This window comes from Hypomesus nipponensis, chromosome 7 (assembly GCF_054491055.1).
Source record: "Hypomesus nipponensis isolate SF chromosome 7, ASM5449105v1, whole genome shotgun sequence".
NCBI lineage: Eukaryota > Metazoa > Chordata > Actinopteri > Osmeriformes > Osmeridae > Hypomesus > Hypomesus nipponensis.
The window spans coordinates 9,820,818-9,840,197 of record NC_140367.1 but is presented as its reverse complement, the minus strand read 5'-3'; the positions used below and the strand labels follow the sequence as shown (position 1 = coordinate 9,840,197).

At 50.6% G+C, this 19,380-nt stretch overlaps 1 protein-coding gene across 2 annotated transcripts in view; it reads left to right on the top strand.

Annotated features, from left to right (window-relative positions):
* The window catches only part of tmem178bb (transmembrane protein 178Bb), a 56,656-nt gene extending 38,385 nt beyond the window's left edge, over positions 1–18,271 (top strand). For both annotated transcript variants that reach the window (XM_084701988.1, XM_084701989.1), the window contains 2 exons: positions 15,568–15,705; positions 16,791–18,271. In XM_084701988.1, the coding sequence (XP_084558114.1) occupies positions 15,568–15,705; positions 16,791–17,041 (389 nt within the window). In that variant the 3' untranslated portion in view covers positions 17,042–18,271. The remainder of the gene's footprint in view (positions 1–15,567; positions 15,706–16,790) is intronic.
* Positions 18,272–19,380: the final 1,109 nt, after the last annotated feature.

Here is a 19,380-nt window from a genome sequence, read left to right as displayed (position 1 = left end):
CTCTGAAAATAGCACTTTCCCCCATCTCTTTCCCCTCCATTCAAAATGGATGGCGGAAGACTTGTGCCTCCACCATCTACGCGCACGCACACACACACACACGCACAAAGTCAAGTGTATGACTCACTGATGCCCCTTTATCCAATCTGAGAGAGCTTTCTGGTCAGAGAATTTGCCTGTAAAAGCCACCCTTGCCTATTGTGATAACCTCACTCACTCTCAGATCATTCTCCCTTGTTCCCTCGCTGGTTTCTACAGAGCAAAACTAGACTACTTAGAGCTGCTTAAGCGAGACCTGTCAGGAGTGTGAATAAGTGTGTGTGTGTGTGTATATATAGACGTTCTGTTCAGTAATTGGCTTGAATAAGTTATCCTTCAGTGTTCGGTGACCCTGTTAATTGTTTACCCTGTTGTGTTTTAACATAGTAAATGTGTATTGGTAAGTCTCTTTCAGCCTCGTGCACCATTTATAACCTCATAGAAGAACTTACATTTAGCCAATGAACGGAGGGTGGAAAGGATTCGCCTCAGAGGATTGAGTTGCTACTCTGAACGTTAATAAAAGTGGGGATTGGATTATAACACGAGCAAACCAGTGGGGCATGTGACCTTTGTCCTTTGGGAGGACTGACCAATGGGTGGTGAGGCTTGGCGATGAGGGAGAGGATTCCACTTCAACCCACGGAGGCCTGTTGCAGGAACTCGTCGGGGACATTGGCGTGTCTAGGAAGAGCAGATTTGGGCGCCACACGTTCAATTTAGCAATGAGGTCAACGAAAGCTCGAAAGCAGGCCTCCTTGCTCTTCAAAGAGAGGGAGAAAGCGAGGGAGAGAGTGAGAGAGTGACAGTGAGAGAGAAAATCAGATGGATGAGTTTCCCTGCAGCAGATCAGCCTCTAAATCTGAGCAGATTGTGTCTGTGTTTGTGTGTGTGTGTACAGTACGTGAAGTTTGTCTGTGTGTGTGCAGGGAGTGAGCACGTCTGAGTATTGACTCGTACCAGCAGAGCGGTGGAAGGTCTCTGGCTCTAGGCCAGCCTTTGGCTCAGCATCCCAACGTTGCTGTTGCTCTGAGGGCAAGATGAGGAGATACACAAACAAGGATGCATTCGCCAAGTCCACGGCGTGGTGTTCCAAAGGCGCGGTCAGGACGCTGACTCCGTACCCTGATCTCTCTTCAGCTCTCCACCCCCAAGAAACTCATATTTTTCCTACTGAAGTATTTCTGGCCACCATCGAGGCATGACGAGGGTGCGAGTTCCTTCTCGTTCGTTCATCATTACCGCGTTACCAGCTGCACTTATCCACAGTCGGCTAAATCTACTTCTCCTTGCGTGGAGCTGTGTTGGTAGTTAATCTGCAATGTCACGCCAGAGCGGCAAATCCTCATCCAAATTAGGAATGCATCTCACCATGAGTCGCATTCAAGAGAAAGCTTGAGCAGTCACAGAAAACCATTGCAGTCTCTTTCTCCTGTCCAGGCTGATGAACACGTTAATCCACAGTCATTAGCTGCCGGGCTAATAATTATTAATTCGGAACAGACTAAAAGCCTGCGAAACCAGGGTAAATAGGCCATTTTGTGCAGCACTTGAAAGCTGATGCCTACCCAGCCCACATTGTGCAGCTCGCCCAGTCGTTTGGCGTGCGATACTGCGTGAGGGGTGGCGATGTGTGTGCTATTAGTCGCTACAGTTGACACTTGCCTTGCAGAATCATTGCACCTTCCTGTGTAATTGCTGTGGACTCTCAGGCTGGTCCCCGGGTGACCAATGAGGTTGTTGCTTTGCCGTCATCACCTCACCCCTGCTCATCTATAATGACAGGGAATGGTCACTCGTCATTGTAAGGCATTGCTACCTAACCCAGCAGTCCTCTCACTGTTTCAAGATGTTTCTATGGGAAATCCACGCCAAGACAGCAACAACCCCCGAAAGTTTAGAGTTCAGTAACATCTTGGAGTTTTATTACTTAGGAACAGCACTTTCTCGGTCCCGAAATAGACCAGGAGTCTTTGGGCTTCCGAGCAGAATAGCGTGTGTGTGTGTATATTTGTGTGTGTGTATGTGTGTGCGTGTGTGTGCACGCGCATCATGCCAACGAGTTCATTCACCATCGTGCTTGTAGCCAATCGCCGAGGAGAACCAGGAGTCTAGAATACTTCTCCCTCCCATAAAGTCCTTCGCTAACTGGCTAATCCACTTGGTCACACCAAGGACCGGCGAATCCACCAGCCCCCAAATCCTCAAGTCATTTAGGCCCCAAAGAAAAAGGAGAGGGAAGAAGCTTAGCCCACTATGACCGACTGCCACAGAAGATTTCACACCGCGCTGTTACGTAATATATACTCCTGCCCTGCAGTTTACTGTCATTTGCTTTAACTCGGTATTCTTAAAAAATGATATTACTCTGACATTCCGTAATGTGCAACGTGTGTGGGAGACCACAGTGTAATACCCGGGCATCTCAAGTCATGGTGGCAGCTAAGAAGGAGCCAAATAACGTGAAATAGGTCAAACAGATTTTGTTTTCACAGGCGCTGTGCTCAACTAGGTCTAATGTGGATTCTGCTATTGTAAGAGTAAAAAAAAAATATATATTTTCACCAGAGAGGTTTTTTTTCTTCTTCCTATCACTTCCAAACGTTCTCTTCTTCAAGGTTGTTGCGAGCGTTAAAGCTGGCTTCTTTGTACACCTCTGCTTTTTGCACGTAATGAGAGTTTTCAGTCCGGGGACAGATAACAACATCAGATAGGATGACGGGAGGGAGGGCCTATTGATTTACAGGAAGGCCGTTGGCTGGGAGCCTGGTGGGCTGAAGGCCTCACACACACACACAGGTTCACATACACTCACCCACGGGTACACACACATGCAGACACACACAGACACACACGTCAGCCCCAGGGACAAGTTTGTCACAGCCCCCTGGATCCGAGCATAGATTGGAGTGGATTGACAGGTGTGAGAGGTGTAGCAGGGAAAGGGCAGCCAACACAGAAGGCCCCCCATTCAGGACCAGGTGAATGATAATACCTTCTCTCTCTGGAATAGTGTGTGTGTCTGCCTGCCCGCCTACATGCGTGCATGTTTCATCCTTGTTCAACAGACCTGATTTACCAGATATGCGTTAGTCCTGCTAGAAGCCATGGTGCTCTCACAAGACCTTACAGCCATGTACCCATGTCGTTCAGGATGTCTTCCAACCGTGTCGCATGCTCTTTCATCTCGCATGACAATCGCCGGAGCACGTGTAATCGCACCATTCACACAAGTCATCAGACATCACAACATCAGAGCTAGCAGGAGCACCACGTGGGTGGGTGTTAGTAACACTCGGTGTAACACCGTGACACACCGAGCCATTGTTTGGCCACCATAGCCAACAGGACGTCGTACAAAGGATTAGAGATTGTGGCGGTTTGATTTAGGCCACAGCGATTTGGGATTATGCGCCCGAGAACAACGTATATGGAAAGCTGTTCTATTCTGGATCCGTTTCATCTAGCATCGTAGTCACATTATTCTGGGAGGGGGGAGGAAGTCCGATGCTGTGGGGGCAGCAGATGAAGAGCTGATGTCATGCTCTAGGAACCAGGCGGGGCTGGAGATGTCAGTGGAGTTGGACTAGCCGGTGGTCATCGGCCAATGCACTGTCAAACGGACGATTTGGCGGGGCTTGAGCTTTCTGCTACATTAGCCGCATCCCGAAGATACGGCTTCGGCCGCAAGGCTGTTTATCTCTTCGTTTAGTGTGTGTTTAGTGTGTATTTAACAAGGGTCAAACTGTCCTCATCCTGACAAACAATTCCCATTCCCCCGGCGGGGTCAGAACGGAGCCAATACATTTGCCTCTGTCATTTCCTTTTAAGCTCTGTTCTTCCCCATAATGGTAGATGGTGCCCGTTTTTTAATTCATGTGTGTTTGCCAAAGGTTTACACGCCGGCCATTTGACAGTGGGTGTCGAGAAATGGGGAGATGCTGAACGGAAGCCTCCCATTGGCCGGTTCCCCTGGTGTTCGCGTGCAGGCGCGTTGCGGCGCGGGGCTGGGGTTTAAAAACCAGCAGCCCGTGTGTCTGGTCCTCTGCACTATCAGAGGACAGAGCTGTATAGGGGTTTGTCAGGTTTGCTGCACAGCTGCGCTCCTTATCAGCTCAGTACACAAGGGCAGCTGGAACAGAACCACCCCCCCCCCCCACCCCCCTTTACCTTGCTACAAGAATGTTTGGAGACACCAAGGTCATCCTCTCTCCTTCCTTAACTCTTCCTCTCTCCCTCTCCTTTCTCATTGTGTCACTACAATACAAAAGAAAACTGACTTTCATGTGAGAACAATAGCAAGGGTCACATGGACAGCTTTTTTGGGTTTTGTCATGTGAATACATCATGCGTTGTTGATTGTACCGCACGGTCCTGTGGAAACGCACAGGGAGCCGAGACCCAGCGCCACCATGTGCAGCCAGTAATTCAGCGGGAACCGTCTCTCAGTGAGATGTGTGTGACTCCAGTGGCCTCCCCACACCCGCCGTTTAGCGCCATCCCGCCTACGGCGCCAAGCGACAGGTGTCACGCATTCTGTGGTGGGCAGGCCTCATTTAACCAATCAGCAGAGGCTGCGGAGGTCACAGGCCCCCTGGGAGGGGGGGGGGGGGTGACACACTCACCACGGTGGGAACCAGCAGAGGGTGTGAGAAAAGAGAGAGAGGTGACAGGAGGAAGGGAGATGGACACTGAACGCTCGGGCCCAAACGGCCAGCTAACCAGCCCTCCCTCCCCGCCCTCCCTCCCTCCCTCCCCACTTCTTAACAGCCAGATCTGTCGCTCGGCACGACAGTGTCTGCTTCCCGCCACAGCTTCAGTGGCAGCAGTGTCACAACGACCGTCTATAAAGATCAATCACAGCAGGAGAGAACCCACCCGCCCGCACGCTGTCTTAAACCTGCCGTATAGTCTTAATGGGACGGCACCGGCCTTCATCGTCAGGGGACGAGTATCGTTCGCGTTTCCTACATGTTTATAAACAGTTGTGAAAAACCGGTAAACTCCACAGCGAGTATGCCCAGACTCGGCCTGTTAGGGATGTGTGACTACTGTGTGGGTGTCCTTGGGAACGTTCATCTGTTGCGCGTGCTTTGTTTTTTTGTTCTGTCTGACAGTTGCGACTAGTTAGCTCCGGGAAGAAAAAAATGAGAGGAAAGGTGTTACGTCTGTATTCATTGTGTTTGTTCCCTGTCAGAAATGCGTTTCTGTGTGGGGATGGGTGACATTGCAGAAATAGCTCCTCGGTTGAAGTTAACCAAACGGTAGAAAGAGATGTTTTGTTCGGTTTCTCTCGGACTCGAGCTGGGCAATGACTCACTTCTCTTCCCGTTGAGAGGTTGAATTGTGTGTGAGTTGCCGCAGCTCAGGGGTAAGATTTGACAAAGTCTTTCAAAATGGGTCCCTTTCTCCCTCTTACTCTCTCTCTCTCTCTCTCTCGTTCTCTCTCTCACTCTCTCTCTCACTCTCTCTCTCACTCTCACTCTCACTCTCACATTGTTATTTAAACAGTGACAGTACCTCACTTTTACCTCAGGGTTATAAGATCCACAGACAGCCAACCAGACTCTAGGCTCAAAGTCTCTTGATACAAATCCTCGAGGAACCCCACAGTACCAAGCGTCTTTTCAAGTTCTACGTTCCCAAAGAAAGGGGTGAAGCTGGAGAAAGAAGGGATGAGGCTGGAGGCCGGGAAAAAAAGACGGACGCAAGAAAAAGGGAATCAGGTGGCTGAACGGTGAGGGAATCGGGCTGGTAATCTGAAGGTCGCCAGTTAGATTCCCGGCCGAGCCAAATGACGGTGTGGCACTTCACCCTACTTGCTTCGGGGGGAATGTCCCTGTACTTACTTTAAGTCGCTCTGGATAAGAACGTCTGCCAAGTGACTAAATGTAAGAAACAGAGGGGCCGACAGCGCAAAGCGTCCTGTGGGAGTGTTGGGTGGGTGGCTCCGTCCTGGGTGACGGGGATGAGTGACTCGCACCGTGCCGCCGCGAATCACTTATCTCTCTGCTCTTATCGACGGTGATATCCACTGACCCCCCCCCCCCCCCCCCATGATCCATTTGCTCCCAGTGTAATTGCGGCCCCTAGGTACCAGGGTAGGTCATCAGGGCGGGGATCGGAGAACGAGTCGCTGGTGTCGTTGTGCGCCAGGGGGGCCGTGAGGGACTCGTCCTCCTGGCACCCCTGCCCCCCTTATCGAGCTCCCGGAAAACGGAAGACGTAATTACTGTCCCCCTCTCCCTCTCTCTCACTCGCCCTTCCTGTTTTACCCCACCGCTTCAGTCAACTCCCCTCCATTAGTTCTGGCGAGCGAGGTAATAAAAATGAAATCACGGAATATTCAGGCGGTGCATTGGAGGCCAAATGAGTGACAGGCTCAGAGCCACTCAGGGCCGTGTAGTTCAGCAGGATTAATGGAAGAGGAAGGAAAAATGGTCTCTTTAATTGGAGTGTGTCAAAGTGTGTGTGTGTGTGTGTGTGCGTCCTCAGGTCTGGCCTTTTTATGAAAAGTCTTTCCCCCCCTTCTCTGCGTCAGCTGACTCGAGCGTGTCGGCGAGCCACGGCGGTTCAAGTGCACTCGCCATGGCAACCACGACCCCATGTGATCCGATGAGGTGTGACCTCACGGATGACTGTCAGCGGACGCTGTCCAATGGCAGAATGACTTTGACCCACGGTAATGGAGGTGCTTCGATTTTCAAAGACCACCAAGTCTTCATATGCGGTTAAAAAAAAATAAAAACGAAACAAAGCTTGGAGAAAGCTATGCTCTCGTTTTTATTTTCGGCTCAGCACACTTAATGCTCACCACTGCCCCTATACCTTACCTTCATCTGCAATTAGACAACCTGGGTTACCCGGATTCCTGCTTTTACCCGCATAAAGGGCAGGGTGAAATGGCCAGTTGAATAACTGTAATCATCCTGTGAATTCAGCCCATTTCACTCACCCAGGAAGTATAGAACGAAGCCTAAAATGTTCGTCAAAGGGAGAAGGTGACTCATCCGACACCTGGTGGCTGCAGGGAGCTGCCTCAGCCTCCCTCCCTGGGTCCCGGTGTCCTCTGGGTCCCGGTGTCCCCTGGGTTCCTTCCCCAGCCTCTCCAGACCCATCACAGCAGCCTTGACACCTACAACGGAGGATTTGTCTGCCAAAGCATTTACAACAGAAACACCCCACCACCCACCACCACACACACACACACACCACTCTCTGGCTCGCTGGTGTGTGTGTTCTGTGTGAGATACGCAGAGGCCATGACTAGGAAGTGCCAAGATTTCTCTCTGCTGCCCCCCCCCTCCCCCCCGAGTCACTTCACCATCCCCTCCTCTCCTTCCTGTCTGCCTCCATCCTGCATAGACATTTGCATGTGGAGAGCTTCCAGTACCGTGGCCCCTGCCAAGCAACTAAGGATGTGACAGTTTAGCATGCGGGGAAGAGGGGCCATGAGCAGAGCTGCACTTTCATCCTCGTGGAACGAAGGAGGAAGTGACAGAGGGATAGAAACTTCCTTCTCTCTTATTCGCCCGCCACTAAACCCTTGCAGTGCGGTGCCTTTCGTTTTGGCAGCGCAGATTAAAAAGTCGAAGATTTTGGGGAGAAAACACATCCCGTTGACTCGTCTTCGCCCCCCCACGCGATTTCCAGCGCCGTTTTTCAACCCTCGAGCTTCATTTCTGCCAGGTTGACCTTCAGCTGAACCTGCTGTTCCCACTTTACACAGACTTCACAGCTCGCTCTCGGATTCCGTACGCACGTCGGCAACTCAGACATTTCCATGTCTCTGCACAAGGGGTGCCTGTGTATGCATGACAGCACCGTATCTGTACCTGCGTGCCACAGATAAGGCTTCCTCTTTTCCGGAAGTTTCCGACCATTTTATAGGCGCGGCACAGTACGGTCAACGTAAAGCGGAATGGCGAAAGTGGAGTCCCGGTCTGAACCGTAGCTGTTCGCACAGCAGAGATGACTGTGTTTGGGGGACTATACAGCAGCATGTCATGACTTAGGGCTCAGACGGGCTTTGCGACTCAGCGATGGTGCCTCAAGTAATTTAACGGGAGGCAAGGGGGTGGAGTGGTTGAGAAAGCTTGAGACGGCGGCTTAAGAGTTCTCCCCCGGCAAGGCCTTCTCCTGTCACCTCCCAGTCTCTCTCCTCTTGTGTTGTTTTCACAACCTCTGCCTCACGCCATAAGCCCTTCTCTGTCTCCCCCCAATCCCCCCAAAATGCTTTCCAAACTCATAAATTTGCTCGTTTGCTTTCCCTTCCTCGTGGCGTTATTTTCTTCTTCCACCGCCTCGATCCGTCCCCCCTCTCCCTTTGTCTCCCACCTCTTTCCTCCCCCTTCTATCTATCTGTCTCTGTGTCTTCCGGGCTGTTTTCCCATCCAGATAAGTGTCCCTCGGCGGCAATGCCCGACGTGCTGTCCTGTCTGTCTCTTCCACAGATTAAAGATCTCCCCCAAAAGTGCTGAGTCGCCCGTCCTGTTTTATCACTCGTGCGGAGAGACGGCGACAGGGGAGAGGCGCGGCCAGCGGTGGGGGGGGGGGGGGAGGGGGGGGGGAGGGGGGGGGGCGACCATTAGGAGGGGCTTCATGCAAAGCAGACACTTTAATGATCTCACGGCGCTGCCCCGCGCCTCCCGCTCTGAGCTTTCCTCCGTACGGCGCTATCCCAGCCAATCCCTCTGTTTCGTGGCTTCAATAAAATCGGTCAACCTCGACAATTGATAAAAAAAAGCCTTATTAATGAAAATAAATTGGGAGTTGGAAGGATATGTTCCGTGAATTGAAAGCGGTACAACCCCCAGACCGCCCCCCAAGAAGGTCTCTATCCATCCCTGCATGTAACCCACTACTGCAGTATGCTGGCCCTTCACAGGCTACAGTAATTATTGATAGTCTGCTATAGCTGACCCACGAGCTGTAGTCTTTACAGGCTCATAGATTGAAAGTGATCCCCAGGGCAGTTTGTCGTGTCACATTTGTTTTGTGGTTTCCCAGTTCCCTCACCTTCTGATCCCCAGTTCTGACCTTGATGTAGCGGGGCTAATTAAATGGCACAGCAGGGATCTTTTCTGCTCCTTTTTTCCCTGCTCTTGTCTCTTGATGAGATTATTGCGGTTAGGGCGCATGCTTCCCCTCTCTCGATGTAATTAGATGACTTGTTACGACCACCGTCGGGTCATTCGCGAGGTAAACGCCCCCGTCCGCTGCTGCGTTTGTGTGTCGAGAGGGAAGAAAGAGGACGGTTCTTCCCGCGGCACGTTGGCCGCGTGCGCTGTACAGATCTCTGAAGGCAGGCTCTGTTGGGAACACCGACAGGGTCACCCGACGCGAAGCTCGTCGCGGCCCCCGTCGTCCATGGCGATCGACGGACGCTAACGGGGACGCTCTCGTACGGCAGCTGTCCTGTCACGACGGCCCCTCGGCCTCCGTGCCTCCCCCCGGAAGGAGATGATTGACCGCTCGATACTCCGCCCCCTCATGCCCATTTGTGATTGGCTGTGTCTCCCCCCCCCCCCCCCCGGGGAGCGATGTGTCATGAGTCGTCCGACGGGGAGCCAGCTGTCAGCGACGGACACTCGGTCCATCCGTTGTCACTCACAGTGTCCCGGTGGCCCCGCTCCCCGGGGGAGACCGGGACCACGAGCGAACCAACCAACCATATGCCCCCGCCTTGAGGAACACACTCGTCATCCTCAGTTTGACTCCATACAAGCCAGAGGGGCCTGTCAAGGGCTTTCTCTCAGCCAACCGCGCATATGTTTACAAAGGGACGGACACGGATTGGTCGAGTTTTTTTTTCTGCCCCCAACCCCACCTGATCCAGCCCTCTCTCTCTCCCTCCCCCCCCCATCCCTCCCGCTATCTCCTGTAATTTGATTTTGCCTCTCCATTGTTTTCTCCCCAGTGGCGTTTGACATGGGGTAATGAAATTAGGCTCTATTACCCCCCAGTGAGTGGCGGTGAGCCGCAGCCGGCCTCCTAAACGAGGAGCAGAAGAGCGAGCGAAGGGCAGCGAGGAGTCAGCAATTCTCCGGTTTTCCTCCAGAAAGCAAAGTCTTACCCGGCCACTCCCACCTCCCTCTTCCTTCACTTCTCCCCCCGACCCCCTCTCCCTCCTCCTCCTACAACATACAGCCCCTCCCCCTCTCCCAACCGCGGGCGCTGAGCCCCTGTGAGTCAAAGATGACGCCAGCAACCCACAGAGCGCCTCGACGCAGCGCTGGCTCTGTGAGTCGCCGGCCTTCCTGACAGGGCCCCGGGGCTGGGTACGTCCTCTGGGAAGACGGCACAGAGAGAAAAGCCTTTTCACCTTCGCCGTGAGGTCAACAAATGCCCCCCTCCCCGTGCCCCAGTTCTCTGGAGGGGATAGCGGGCACACTTCCTCTCCCCCCCCTCCTTCTTTCTTTCTTTATTCCTTCCACCACCAAAAGCTATTTCCCTTTTCTAAAGGGGCTTTTCATTGGCACATTTGTTCTGGAGCAGACAAATATAATTAAAAGGGAAAGTGGAAGCACAGGGCTCAACAACAGAAACCCAGTAACCCACAGAGAGACACAAACCAAAAGCAGGCTGCTCCGTGCTGATACTCTAAACAAATGAACATGCCTGTTAGCCACAGTCACTCTCAGCGTCAGGAAGAAATAAAGGTTATGCCAATCTACGCGTTTTAATTTTTTTTCTGCAGTGATCGGAAACCCACTGATCGCTCAAATGTCAATCATTTTTCATTTCCAAATGCAAGATGATACGTTTCAGTCCCTTTTTGTACCTTGTTGCATTTGGTTATGCTATTGCCTCCTCTCCTCTTCTGAAAGGAAATGCATGATTACACTCAATAATTATGTCCCGAACTTTGGGGTGTATATGCTCTTATCTTTGAACAAACAGTGTCAAATTTGGGAAGATATTGTGACAAGGAATGTATGACATATTCTTTTGTTGTCCCATATTTGCATGAATGCTCGGTGGGTTCTTCCTGACAGATTGTTTGTCTACATCTCAACGTGATATGCAATACTGGGTTGGAATCTCGCAACAGATTTCTCACTCAGGCAAATACTGTGCGGAAAGCTGACAGCAATTAGGGGTAAATGTGTGGCAGGTGTGTCTGTCAGTATTTCTGCCTCTGGGTGACGGTGTACATGCCTTCATCAGGTGTGTATCTGTGTGAATGCATGCCCATGTCGTCTTTGTGCATGCGTGTGTGTGTGTGTGCGCTCGTGTGCGTGTGTGTGTGTGTGTGTGTGTGTGTGTGTGTGTGTGTGTGTGTGTGTGTGTGTGTGTGTGTGTGTGTGTGTGTGTGTGTGTGTGTGTGTGTGTGTGTGTGTGTGTGTGTGTGTGCGCTCGTGTGCGTGTGTGTGTGTGTGTGAGAAAGAGACAGAAAGCCTGTAATCAGCCTCTGTCTCGGGTTTAGCCTAGTTGGAATCACGGGCTGCTCTGAAGGTGTGTATGGTAATGATAGTGGAGCAGGTGCACTTATCATCCAACTAACAGCACGGACAGAATTTATCCATGTACACAATTATTGTCCTTCTGCTTTGCCCAGATACATCCAAGCTTCTTTTGACACCGGTGAATATCGCTGCTAATCGCAGACATGTACAACCCCTCGCTGATTTGCATGCGGGTGAGTGTGTGTGGGTGTGGGTGCGCCAAATGTGAGAGAAACGAGCACAGCTCGCTATGTTGATGTGGCAACAGCATACAACAGCAAGAGCCCAAGTTAGGTCTACTGCGATTCAAAACGAATCTGTGCGCAAATGCGCGTGTCCGTTTCTTGTTTGGTCCGAGAAAAACGTTGACATTGCACCATTTCAACAAGATTCGTCCATATCTTCCACCATGCAGCGCTCCAATATGACTGAACTGTCTCAAGAGGGATTGAGAAAGCTGTCAATAAGTGGAGATGTTTGTTTGAACGCTTGGGCCGCCCACAGTTAAGGAATATCCCTTAAACGATTCCCAGTTCATGCGGGTTAATTATATTTGGATGTTGCATTGTGGTTAGCAGTCAGGATTGCCACAGAGGATCCCTTTAGCAGAGTCGCTGACTGCAACCTTGCGGTCAGCCAGAGGCCTGAGGGAGCTGCCATCTTGGAAATGCATCGCGTGTCTGGGTCTCAGAGAGAGGAATCCATTTCAGTGAGTAATGGAATGGCCGCCATCGATTGCAGATACCTAGATTTCCAAGAGCCGTCCGGGCTTTTCCCACAACTTATTTTGGACGGCGGGATTATCCACACGAGCCCCGTCTGCGTCTTAATGGTGTCTGCCAAAAAGGCACCAGATGAACAGAGACATCATTTGTATAAACGTGTTTATACATCTCTCAACGGGCCCAATGGGTCCTTTTGCTTCGACTGTCTCGGCGGTCTTGTTTGATCCAGCGAGGCATTCTGTGGAGGTTTTGTGCAATATCTCCGTTTTCTTTGGTCTCTCCCCTCTATATTCCCCCTGTGAAAGCATATGGTGCACAGCAGCGCGAATGCACTTTCAACACCTAGATCAGAGGACTCGAGTGGAATACCAGAGGCGTCGCTAAGCTAAAGGGACATCTTCTCGGTCTATGTTCGGTTGCAAGACCGTAAAGCAACACGTGTTGTTGAGGGAAAGGGAGACAGCTACTACGTAGACACACACACACACACACATACACACAATCAAATCCACATGTTTACTATAATTGATTATGGTGCCCATCAGCCGCTGGTGAGGTATTTGCCATTTGTAATTATACGCGTATGCTCAGGAGGCTAACTGACAGCTACTAATGAGAGCCACACTCACACACTGATGGCTCCCACTGACGTTGACGACATCTTGGAATAGGATCCGTCGCCAGACAGCTGGGGAGGCAGACGTCAAGCTGGGCGTCAAGTCTTAGCCAAAGCTAGTCTGGAACATCCAAATGAGAACTGACACTCAGTTCAATCACCCATCGACTTAAAAAGACGGTGCTGCCCGCGAGTCAGGTATGTTCTTGCGTTCATATAGGCTTTACAGTATTCTGTGTGACTTTTCCGGCGGTGCCTCCACCGTAAGATACTCAGCACAGTAGGTATATCTGAAGTATTATTAGTTCAATACAATTCCATTATGGCAGAGGACCAATATTTGGTTTTGTTTAGGTGGTGTCTTTACAAAGAGGATTAAAAGCCTGTCTGTGTCAATAATCGTAATGCGCTTGCATATCCAATGGTCATTATTAGTGATCTTCTAAATTCAACCCCCCCCCCCCTCCCCCACCAAAAAAAAAGAGATTATGACAAAATAACGCTTTACTGTGACAAAAACAAACAATCTAGTTTGGATGAAAAATTGATTCCAGTGAAACGTTGAAGTCATTCTTTGGGCGAGGCTCCAGGCTGGTGACTGACAAGGCGGTCTTCCTTTTCTTCTCCTTGTCAGTTAAATGATGCTCAGTCTCTGTGTCGGAGAAGCGCTGACGACTACCTTTGTCAGCTTCTCGCTCTTCTATCCCCCCCCCCGTCTCCCTCCCCCTATCTCCTCTCCCAAGCTGTTTCCCTCCACAGCAAATACAGACACTGGGGCTCTCGAATTCCATCTACAACAGAACTGGAAAAACTTGATATGAGAATCGTGATCCGACATCGCTGGTCGAGTAGGAGGGCGCTTGTGATAGTGTGACGCTCCCAGATATCACCATTCCCGAAATCGGTTTCGTTAAAACGTCTCATTCAGAGCTTGCCAACTGGGATGTCGGGGTGCTGTGATGGCAGTGTGCTGCTATAGATCATATGTCAAGTATATCAGATATGCATTTGGGGTTTTCCCTGCCCTCCCGCTCAGATTTGTAATTGCTGTGGAAAAGGGTGGACTCTCTCTTCCCCGTCGAGTTCTTTTCCCTTACATGGTTTTCATGTGGGTGACCTATTCCTGTATCGGTGTCTTTTTTTGTCAACACCCCCCGCCGCTCTTCTTTGTTTAAAGCACAGTGACCTGCACATGGCTCTCTCTGTGTGTTGTGTCCTGGTGTTGCGAGCTGGGCAGGTGCAGTGCGCCAGCCACACAGGGGTGACGGGTATTTATGACCCCAGTGGGATTGTGGACCAGATTACCCAGGAGGCAGTGCTGCTGGGCCGTGAAGGTTCTATAGTCCTCTCCCATCACATTAGTCTTCTTCCACCGGTAAACTAACACACACAGACGCACACACACATTCACCTGTACCTGCCGGGCTTGCAGGCTTTGGCAGGCACACAGGCTAGACTCGGATGTGATGTCTCCCAAAATACACACACACAGAGGTCATAGAGACAGATACAGGGACAATACTGATCCGTTTTCCTTAAGCTGTACTTTGTGTACAGATATGAAAAGAGTTGTATGCATGTTCGGAAACTAAACCATGTATTTTTGTCTCAAAACTTTTATAGTACATAGGACCAAAGGGTTGTCTCACTGAAAAAAAGTAAATAAACAGAATAAACTCACCGAAAAAAAGTCAATATAAAATCTGGAAAACCTTTCATAAGGTATCATTTCTGTTTAGCTCCATAAAGTTCTGAGCAGAGAGCAGTTCTACATGTTGAGCCTTCATTCAGACAATAAAGTTATACATCATTTAACCTTGTTCTGTGGCTCAGCTGCGATGTCTAAACGTGAAGAGCAGTCAGTCCAGGGGCCCGAGTAGAAAGACAGCAGCCTGCCCCTAGTATGGTGGTGGGGGGGGTCAGAGAGGGTATGCTGGTTGTACCGGCTGACTGACAGGCTGCCTGACAGGCTGTTCCACTTGAGCTCCCCTTCCTGCAGAGGAAGACAGACAGCGGCAGCGCGATGTGTCAGGAAACCACTTGGCTTGCAGCACCGCCGCTCGCCCTGACGCCCGCGTTGCCGTGGAACGCGGTGCATCTTAAATAAAAAAAATAAAAAAACATTTCACCTATTCAGCTACCGCTGTGTGTTTTTATGCGAAGCGGCGCCGGAAACACGTTTTGGGATGCGTAGGTCCGAGAGAGAACACGGGGGGAAAGTACACGCGGGCTGAGTCGCCCCCCGCAGGTCTGCGCGAGAAGCCTGACGCCCACGCCACAGAGCGACTCCAGCGGGCCCCGTGGAGACCCCGCCCTGCCCCCCCTCACTCCCTCCAACCAGGCAGCTCAGCCGTGACATTGATATCAACATGGGGGGGGGGGGGGAGACTGGGCTGAGATCCGTCCGTGCTGAACCACACTGTGGAAGCAGTGCCACAGGGCCCTCGCCCCCCCCTCCCCTCCGCCGTTGTCACTGTCATTACCCCCCCACGGTGACACGTCCTGTCTCCAGGGCCACGTCTCACAACTGAGGCTGTCCTTTTCCTGCCAGGCTTGGGCACAAACGGTCCCACGTTTGTCCTCCCTTCCCTAGTGCGGGGGCAGCGCTAGGCAGTGCTATGTGTGTGTGTGCACCCGATTGAGCCGTGTGTGGGTTGCTGATATTGCTACTGTGTGTGTACCTGTGTCCAGTCGACGACCGTACCAACCTTTCCCCTCTCCGTGTCTTTGGCGTGTGCAGATTTGCGGCGGATGACGGCAGGCTTCATGGGCATGGCGGTGGCCATCATCCTGTTTGGCTGGATCGTCGGCGTGCTGGGCTGCTGCTGGGACCGCGGCCTCATGCAGTATGTCGCTGGGCTGCTCTTCCTCATGGGAGGTGAGTGAACCCTGAACACCGGAACCTTCTTCGCTCATGACAAGGAACATATATATATATTTTAAAAAATAATAATAATTGCATTGTATTTTTTATTCCTTGACTCCTTTCATGGGTCTCACAGATGGCATTTAGGATGAAGCCGCCGAGAAAGATGTTGTGACTTGACATGTGGCGTGTGTGTTTTGAGTTTGCTGATTGGAGTCACATTGACGTCTTGGCCTGCATACATTTGTCCCTTTTCCAGACACATCTCTCTGCTGGTTGTTTCTCTCCAGCTTGTTGGGAGGGCTGAGGGCCTCCAGTCGAGACACGCTGGGTGCTCATTAGTGCTGCCAGCCATTTGGATTAATGCATGAGAGCCGGATGCAGAATCTGCCTTCGTTATATATACAGGAACACACACACATACAAATACATGCATGCAAAGACATACATGAGCATGTTTGCACATGCACACACATGCGTACACACACACACACACACACACACACACACAGTGATTTCCCCCCCGAGCAAACAGGCAGTGGCAAAGTCACTCGTCCTACATTGATATGATATGCAGACCCCAGCTCCCGTTCAGCAAAAGGCTAGCGGAGACTCAATTAAGATGGGCTCCGGATTAATGCAATGCCCTTCCGTTGCATAATGAGCAGGCAATTAAAAAGCCAATTAAGCTCCTAAGTAATACAAAAAAAAGGGGGGGATAGGCCAGGTCAGATTACAGTGTCCAAATCCCAGCTAAACAGCCCAGAGGGTCACACGGGGGGCTCGGAAATGAAGCCAACATGAACGCTTTATCCACGACTTCAAACAGAAGGGAACGGTGCAGTTGTCAAGTCCAAAGTGAATGAAAATGTATTCTATTAGGACTGAATGAATATTCCGATTCTCTTGAGGGAACAGCTCAAAACGGCGCCATTACTTCTCAGAGGCAGGGGGTCTTTGAAATATCGCACTACATTAGCAGATAATAAACCGTCATTATTTAAAATGGGAATTGGATCGGGGTTATGTATGTGCGTAGACCTGACGTCTGTCTCGTTTTGTCTTTTCTCCTTCTCTCTCTCACCATCTCACCCCAGGCACCTTCTGCATCATCTCCCTCTGCACATGCGTGGCCGGCATCAACTTCGAGCTCTCCCGCTACCCGCGCTACCTGTACGGCCTCCCCGACGACATCGGCCACGGCTACGGCTGGTCCATGTTCTGCGCCTGGGGCGGCCTGGGCCTCACGCTCATCGCGGGCTTCTTCTGCACGCTGGCGCCCTCCGTGCAGCCCCTCCCCCGCTCCACCTGCCCCAAGACCCGCCAGGAGAACGGCACGGTGTGCTAGAGGACCGGGCTGTCCGCCAGCGCCCGACAGGACAGCCGAGAAGAGGCGACGAAGAAGAAACGTCCAGAAAAACGAATCCCACACGTTCATTTTGAATTCATCTCCGTGCTTTCCCGGCTGCGGACGTGGTTTTTTTTTCTTCTTTTTTTTATCGTGTGTGCGTGTGTGTAATATAATGAGTGTCTTGAATCTGGTATCTTGAAAAATTACAGTAAAAAATAATAATAATAAGACAGAGAAATATAATCAACAATCTGAAGTTGTGTTAGTCTGTTGTGGTGGAGCGGGGATGCCCAGATGGATGTTCCACGACGATGCCTTCTTTCAAGGAACGTTAGAGAAACATTGTGGGAGAATGTCCCGGAAAATGGGAGGGGGTGGAGGGAGCAACGCATGACTACATCTCGGACTGTGGCACAGCTGTGATGCTCAGTAATCGAAACGATGGGCCATCTGAACTTCACAAGCCTGTCCTTAGTGTTTGGACACATAGCAGCGGGTAGCTGGTGTCAGACAAGGGAGTATTATGTCTGACACCAATGAAAACTGATGCTGAAACTAGACATGCAAGAGTAGCCGAGACTGACTGTGGTTGAAGTGTTATGAATGGCACATTTATTTCTCCAAAGGAGGGGGGGGATCTCTCCTGGACAACGTGACCTCTCTGGTGGAGCCTCCAGTGGGATTTTCGGGAAATCGGAAAAACGAAGAGGGAGGAAGCGAACGAGGGCTTAATCACATTGACTTGCCTAATGAACAAAATGCAGCAGTTATGGCTCGGTTGACTAATCGTGTATGCTTGAGTGGTTTCACCTGATTGGTAGGCGACTGCTGAGCACATCCCAGTATATCTCCACTCTTGTACATTATTGTACAGAATATTCCAGAGAAACCAGGACAAATTCCAATGTCGGAGCATTTTCATTCTCGTTATATAGGGCATCCTCTAAAATCCTTTAAAACGTTCCAGTATCATTTAACATTTTATACATTCATTCCTCTTACTCCCATTTGTGTCTATTCCTTTTTACTGGATTGAAACCCTTCCATCCTTAGTGAGTGAGTTGTTGATTGAGCGTGTATGGAGCGAGTGTAACGTTTGTTTTTATTACATCGTAGTCATAGAAGTAAGTGTGTGTGGGTGTTTTGCGGTCTCTGTAGAATAATAAAAAAATCTGTTGTAGAAATTATTATATTATGACAATAAAGTCAAGCTCTGCCTTTAGGTGACATATGAAGGCGGAGTCTTTGATCTGAAAAGAAGAAAAAAAACAATGAAAATAGAAAGATGCAGTATCCTGTTTAAACGACACACCCTGCTTTGGTCTTGACATCTTTTTTGGGGGGAGGGAGTGGTTTTCCCCATGGACAGGGCTCAAAAAGACAGGCGTGCTAGCGAGTTGTGCCGACGCCATGCTGCGCCTGCCTTAAGCGCGTCTGTAAGTGATTTATTACATCTGATGGGAACACGCCGACTTTCTTCCTGGGGAAATCTGTGTGCGTCTAAAGAGAGGCCCCGATTGCTCCTCCAAACACCCAGCTCTTGCTCCGTGTGTTTCCGGGAGACAGCAGGTTTCCTGCAGGGCCCTCTGAGTGAATCAAGGACAAGTGTGGAAGCTCGTGGTTTAAGGGTAGCGTACAGCTCCCGTTTCATCATGTCCCTCAAATGGAGTGGGTTGAAACATGTTTTTTTCATAAGGCAAGCACAAGTCATTCCGTAGTAGCGTAAAACTGCAAGCACCATTCTGCTAGGATTGGGGGGAAAACTCTGCTGTGCTTTCCAGGTCATGTAGAAACGATGTCGCCTTGTTTGTATTTCAGCCACCATCTTCTTTACCTCCTCATATTTCATACACATACCTCTGCTTCTCAGCCAGCTCCATATTTAGGTATTTTATTTATTTTTGGCCTTGGCAGGACACAGAGAACCCTGGCCAAACAGACGGTGATGTATGTTGTCATTTGTCATACTCTCCTTTCCTTCCCTTTATGATGCTACACAGGACCCTGACCTCTATGAAAGGTCATGTGACCTTGCTTATGGTGATGCGTTTGACAGAGCAAACATGAAAAAGACATTGGCATTAAAAATGGAATCTTCACGTTAACAGAAGCAGTAAATCCTAATTTTGAGCGTAATTTAAACATGACCACAGACATCACGGCCGTCAAAGACCAAACATTTCTTGAGCACCATGAACAGGGGCGTTTCTACACGGGGGCCTACAGGGGCCAGTGCCCCTGTAAAAATGTCCCTTCCCCCCCCCCCCCCCCCCCCCCCCCGTGGCCCCCCTGAGCTGACAGAATAACTGACTCTTTTTTTTTTTCTTTTTACATGT